At 39.8% G+C, this 6,626-nt stretch overlaps 2 protein-coding genes across 2 annotated transcripts in view; both read right to left on the minus strand.

Moving 5' to 3' along the window:
• si:ch211-212o1.2 (uncharacterized protein LOC492735 homolog) overlaps window positions 1–6,626 on the minus strand; it is a gene marked incomplete in the record, with an annotated part of 35,571 nt that overhangs the window by 28,552 nt on the left and 393 nt on the right.
• On the minus strand, window positions 448–1,252 carry LOC118331065 (troponin C, slow skeletal and cardiac muscles-like). Its single transcript, XM_035665841.1, has 3 exons — window positions 1,107–1,252; window positions 892–1,006; window positions 448–608 (listed from the first exon to the last, which is right to left on the minus strand). The coding sequence occupies exons 1-3, from the start codon at window positions 1,174–1,176 to the stop codon at window positions 464–466; spliced, it is 330 nt and encodes a 109-aa protein (XP_035521734.1). The 5' UTR covers window positions 1,177–1,252; the 3' UTR covers window positions 448–463.

A 6,626-nucleotide genomic window follows, 5' to 3' on the forward strand; every position in this document is an offset into this window, starting at 1 on the left:
CAGAAATGTGAGGGGTGTACTCACTTTTGTGAGATACTGTAAATATATATACCATCTCTGTAAAAAAAATCTGCTACTTAATATATAGCCATTCCTGAGCTTAGGTCCCTTGAAGAAATCTAGAACTACATATGATGCATATTTTCTTCCTATGGGAAAGTGGAATACCATCTATCTGTCATATATATGATGATAAAATTAAAACTTTTATATATTTATATCATATATGGTATAAATGCAATTGTTAGCCATGTAAGGCTCCCACAATGTCAAAGCTGTGTAATTTTTTACTTGTATTGGAGCTGCAGTAGGTAACTTTTATAACTTGTATTAACTCACTATATCCTGACAGTAATAACTTACTTACTAATAATAATAATTAATAAAAAAAAACAAAAAAAAAAACATTTTACCGTGTTATTATTTACAGGAAATTCCTGTAAATTTACATTACATGTACTACTTATGTACCGTCATAATCAATTTTCCCATCATTGTTTTTGTCTCCATCCTTCATCAGCTCCTCGATATCGTCTTCTGTGATGGCCTCTCCAGTGGACTCCAGCATGGCTTTCAGCTCCTCTAAGTCTATGTAGCCATCACCATTCCTTAACACAAGATAAAGAAATCAGTCTTCTCATCTGGCATGACTGCTGAGTTAAAGCCATACATTATCAATGGTTGAAGCCTTTTAACACCAAACTGTTCTGAGTGAATTAGCCCATTTAATATTTACAACAATAATTAATTAATTAATTTTATAACAACAATTTACACAAACTTTATAACCTTTCAGCAGTTAAGCTAAAGGTGAGGTAAAACCACTTTTATTTTCTAAACACCAGTATGTACATGTAAATCACCATGGCAGTGTGTGAAAGAGAAACCTACTTGTCGAACATGCGGAACAGCTCAGCCAACTCCTCCTCTGATTTTCCTTTGCTCTCCTCCTTCATGCAGCGTACCATCATAACCAAGAACTCATCAAAATCTACTGTGCCACTGCCTGTGAACACACAACATGATTTTAAGACTCCATAATACTATATGTGGAGTTATCCTGTCCACAGTACAGTCATGTGAAAGGTTTAATGGCACTGACATACCATCCTCATCCACCTCATCAATCATCTCCTGTAGCTCCTCAGGGGTGGGATTCTGTCCCAGCATCCTCATCACCTTCCCCAACTCTTTGGTGCTGATGCAGCCGTCCTCTGCATCCTGGATGAAGATGTCAAATGCAGCCTTGAACTCTACAAAGGGAATCAGCAGCTGTTACTGTCTGACATGGAGGACTACAGAGTGTGACACAGAGTACTGAAATTTTATATAACATAACAACCATCTTAAAAAAAAAAAACCACACAATTTTTTCTTGTTCATTTTACAGATTTTTTCTGTTTTTTAAATACATGGAAATATTAATAAAATTACAAAAACAGCCTGTGAATTTACATGTCTAATGTAAAATAACGTGTAAAATCTGTAACTGTGAATAATCATACCATTACTGCTTATTTAAAGAAAAATTCCTTTTTTCACATAAAAAACAACTAAAATAAAATAGAAATAAATTTTTCCACAGCTATTTACTGTTTACGTTATAGATTAAACTGTTAAATTCAGGTTTAATACTGTTAATACATTGCTAAAATCATGTATATTTTGTGACAATTAACAGTAAAAACAAAGTGTTCTGTAATTTTACATGGATTAATTTGTAAACTGAAAGTTATCTTGTAATTATGTAAGTTTTTCACAACAAAAAAACGTGTAAGAAAATAAGAAAAAATCAAATAATAACAGGACGCTTCTGTAAATTTAAGCCTGATTATTTGTATTATAGCAGCGTTTGCCTGTATTTACAGGTCATTTCATTGTTTTTAGATGTGTACATGTTTTTAAATTAAACATTAAAAAGCCCAAAAATGATTTAAAGTAAAAATTCAAGCTATAAACTATAGTATTTTAATTACAGAAAATACTGTATTTTTAGGAGTGAGTCATTTTACAGTATTTTCTTTGTCGCCCAAGCTGCCATTACCATTATTTACTCTTTTTCACAGTGTAATGAACATTTTTGGGCTTGACAGAATTCCAAAAACTGACTAAATGGACCCGGTACGAGGTGTGACTGCTTTGAAAATCTGGGCTGGATTGTAATTTTAAAACTTTTACTATCAGAAACAAATACTGAAGTTACGTTCTTATGGGTGGGAAATTCAGAAAATAAGATATTGTTACTGAACCTGAAAGGGTTTGCCACATCTGGCTGCCATCAAAGACATTGTATTTTTTATGGCGGCGCACACAGAGAGCTTCCAGAGGAGCTCCGAATGTCTTTATGTGTGTTTAATGGGAGCAGGTCGACATATGAACAGTCAGAGCGAGACGAGCTGAACGAGGTTGAAGATCAGTATCGCTCTTTAGATCGCTTACAGGCACTGACAACGGATCCTCAGGGGTAACCCGAGATCACACACACACAACACGCAAACCCTGGAGCCTTCACACACACACACACACACGTGTCAAGAGATGTGCACACTGACAGACACACAAACAAACATACATACGTGCTGCTCATGTGACGTCTTGCAAAACACAGAAAGCAGAAGGAGAGGAGAGGAGAGGAGAGGAGAGGAGAGGAAGTCAGTGGACCGTGACACTTCAGACATATGGGAGGACCGAAGAGAGACGAGGGGATGAATAGAGAGTTGGTGAGAGAAATGGAGAGAGGCATTAACAGAGGGAGAGGAAGATGCATCCAGCTGTTTGTCCATCCTAGCTCTGCCGTAATGAGCCCATGTTTGGCTCTATGGAGCATCGCCAACGCCTCATCTAACTTCTCCAAACTCTAACAAGCCAAACTGCTATTTAGATTTACCTCCTACCAGTGTTGAACCGGACCCAAACAACTAAGCACATAACAGCGTGGTGCTCCCTTAAATGGACACTTTGACATTTTGAATTTGGGCTGTTTATTTTTCTTTAACAGACACTTGTCAGCATGTGGGAAACATTTTTGCTTTTAAGTTTTCATAAAATGGCTCAGCTGCATTGTTAGCGTCGCTGAGCATATTTTCCACTTGCAGCCCGCTGTGCCCTTTGGCTGGAATGAGAGAAAGCTTATAAGTCATTCAGAGATTTACCTGGTGGAGGAGCAAAAACTCACACATGTTCTTCTCTGTGATAACAGCCAGTAAAGTCAGACCGCTGATCTCAACCAGTAAGCAGCGTTTCGCCCGCCAGGATGCATGGTTTTTATAGTTCACGGAAAAAAAGTTGATCTAATATGACATTTGACTGTATTATAGTTGACAGCTGCCATTGTTCTTCATCAACAAAAAAAACAATGCACTGAAAATAAGCTGTTATTTACAATTCACTGGTACCACCACCACCACCACCACATCTGGCTCTATTTCCAAATGCTTGCAACTGGATGAAGATAAAATATCTCTAGAAAGTTATCAGATTTCATCTTATAAATGTATTTTATTTTAAATCTTGATTTTAAAAAATGTGGTAGCATCTAAAAGCTAGAATTAATTTTGTATTAAAATGTGCCTTGCTACACTATTTTTGTCCCTGATGTTAATCCCCACCTGAGCAAATGATTCCCGTACAGTTTCCTTCAGAATGTTTCTAAGTGTGTTAAAGTGAAAGTGAAAGTTTCCTCCCCATTTATAAATCCACCTCACAATGAATGGCTGTGTGTCATTATAATGGATTCCACTGAACCTATGAGTGGAACTGCCGGTGTACAGACAGAGTGAGATGACCTGCTTTGCTGCTGAGGAAAACCTGACTGCATAACTTCAGTAAGACTCTTTATTTATTATGTGTAAGAGAGAAATTAGACCTTCCCTGACTGTGGACTGATTTATATGTGTTTCTATGTTGGGGTGAGGGTTGAAAATCCAAAGGACGTGTAGCATATGTGCGCTCCCGAGTGCCCTCTCTCTCCACTTCCCTACAGCGTCAAGCAAAGAACGGCACTGAAGATGTTCTCCCTCTTCTCCCAACTGACTTCGGTAAGAGAATAACTACATTATATGGTTCATTGATCTGATTGGTTGAAGTTCACCTGTGATAGACAGATGGTTCATCCAATCACCTTTTACAATTTACCTCTCAGTCATCCATGCACACACCAAGGGTGGCTACCATGTGAGGCCCCCATCAGGAGAAATTTGAGGTTTAATGTCTTGCTCAAGGTGGGGCTAGGGAATCAAACCACCAAATCTAGGATTAATGAACAACCCACTCCACCTCCACAGCCAGCCCCCATCTTTGAATTCACAAACATCAGTACTCTGGGTTACATTATTTATCTCCATGAACGCCCAAAATCTGGAACACTTGTTACACCTCAACACTGTAACTGTAAGTCAACAGGAGCCTTAATCTTTTCTTTACTACAGGGGGGTCCCAATACAATCTGTTCACAGGGCAGTTTGGATGAAAGAGGACAGGGTTACTGTTGGGGTGCCAGCGGATGTTTAACAGTTTAACAGCAGAGTCTGTGTTACGTCATAATTTTGCTCCTATCGCAGCCATGTCTGGGTTATTTTTACCCAGAATCAGTCCGCTAACTAAGCTCCGTGGCCGCTGTGTGAGAGAGAGGATAAAGTGTCGGGACCCCAAATGCATGCGTGATCCTCTTATCCATCAATCAGCGGCACACTCAACAACAACCCGACCCAGGTTCTCCTCAGCATCCTCCTCAGTTAGTATCCTACTCTTCATCCTCCTCTTACATACAGTCATTCAAAGTTTCTGAAAGTGATGATTATGTGCTCACTTCCTGGGACATACCAGGCTAATTGATTGTAAAACAGATGACAACTGTGTGAGATTACGTGTAAACTGGGCTGTTGGTTGCTACATCTCTCTTTTAAGGGCTTTATTCTAACAAAACTATTTAGCTTTAAAATCTCTCACTATCAAAAGCAGGTCACACAGGTTCTGCTCAGATCATCAATAATAAAAACCTTTTTTATGATGACTGGATGTCAAACATTCAAGACGTTCAGTGTTGAAATGGTTTAGCCATGGGTTTTTTACTTTACTTTTATCAAATTTTTAGTGGTCTTCTATTGTGGGATTACTTTGGCATGTCATCATTGCATCATTGTCTGATACATTTATTATCTGCCTGTGTTTAATAAACTTCTTCCTGGTCCAATATCTCTCTCTCTCTCTCTCTCTCTCTCTCCCTGTCATCAGCTCATATGCAACTTTAATTAAGCTAATTAATCCACCCTGTGCACGTGTGTTCCTGCACGTCTCTTCTCTGTTTACGTGGCTGTGTAATGTTTGCGTTGCTTGGCAGTAGAAAGGACCAAATGCCAGAGCAGAGATGGTAATCTCTCTAATGAAATGGCACCAAACATTAGTGGAGATCCAATTCCATTAACAGCAAAGGTGACTGCCTCACTCACAGCGGCTAAACATACGACTACATCTCCCCAGCTTCCACTGAACAAGTGGCACGCAGACGGGGGTTAAATGAAAATAAAGAGTAAAAAAAGTCTTAAGTCATCGGTCAGGTCAGAGGTTCCTTTACAGCTCAGTGAGTGGAGGGAGGCAGTTCCAGGGTCAGTGGTTTGTGAGCATGAACACACTCACAGGGCTGCCAGGGCTTTGGATTCAAGTGCCAACCTAGTGACACATGTTGTGCCCTCATGTGAACTTCACAACAACGTGGTCATAGTGGCGCAAACCTTTCCTTTCTCTGATCATCATTCCTATTTTAGGAAGTGTTAACAAGTGGCCAACACTGCCCGACCAGAGGCAATTAAAATGCTCAGTGAAGTGAGAAGCAGGGCAGATGGTCAGGCAAAACGTGGCACAGTCCAGCTTGATGCACAACTGGTAAGACAGGTTTTCTTTGCTAAGGTCTGAGGCGCAGCGTGGCTTCCATCAACACGCTAACATCAGTGTCTACGCTCATAACACGGCTCAATTTATCATTTGGCTTTCCCTCTCATTATTCTGAGCCCGTATGTGATTGAAGGCAGTGCCTCACCAGTACAGTACCAGCACATGAGTACCCTTACTTCCCATTGAGTACCACCACCTCTGGTGAGCATGGCTGTACCCACCACTGAGGTCACCAGTCTGGACCTCAGTACGGTTTCCAATGGGTAGACAGTAAAAGTTGTTAAATAATTGCCTAAAAATAACTACTTCGATGCTTTGCTGCATATCCCCCAAACCCACCCGTGGCAAGTTATGGTTGGGGTTACAGTTAGGGGGTTAGGGTTAGGGGGTTTTTGGACTTTTGCGTCTCCATGTAAACACATAGCTTAACTCTAACTGAAAGTGTCCTTGTTAAAAAGGATAAAAAACAGCTTTAGGGTTATGTTGTGTTCAGGGTTTTGCTGAATTAGAGTACTGGCACCATTTTTGGTCTAATTCAGGCACTGATTGGTTTTAAGATTTGATGTTAAACTGCAGCAGAGAGTGACATAGCTGCCTGGGAATGGTGTTATGTTGGAAGGAATGGTTAAGAATATGAAACTCCTCTGCCTTTTTGAAATTCCAGGATAGAAGCTGATATGATGCAGGAAAAAAAAGATAAACACAAAATAGTGTGGGGGGGGGGGGGGGGAAAAAAA

The sequence above is a fragment of the Morone saxatilis genome, unplaced genomic scaffold (genome assembly GCF_004916995.1).
Source record: "Morone saxatilis isolate NCDOM2014 unplaced genomic scaffold, NCSU_SB_2.0 Contig2, whole genome shotgun sequence".
Taxonomy (NCBI): Eukaryota; Metazoa; Chordata; class Actinopteri; family Moronidae; genus Morone; species Morone saxatilis.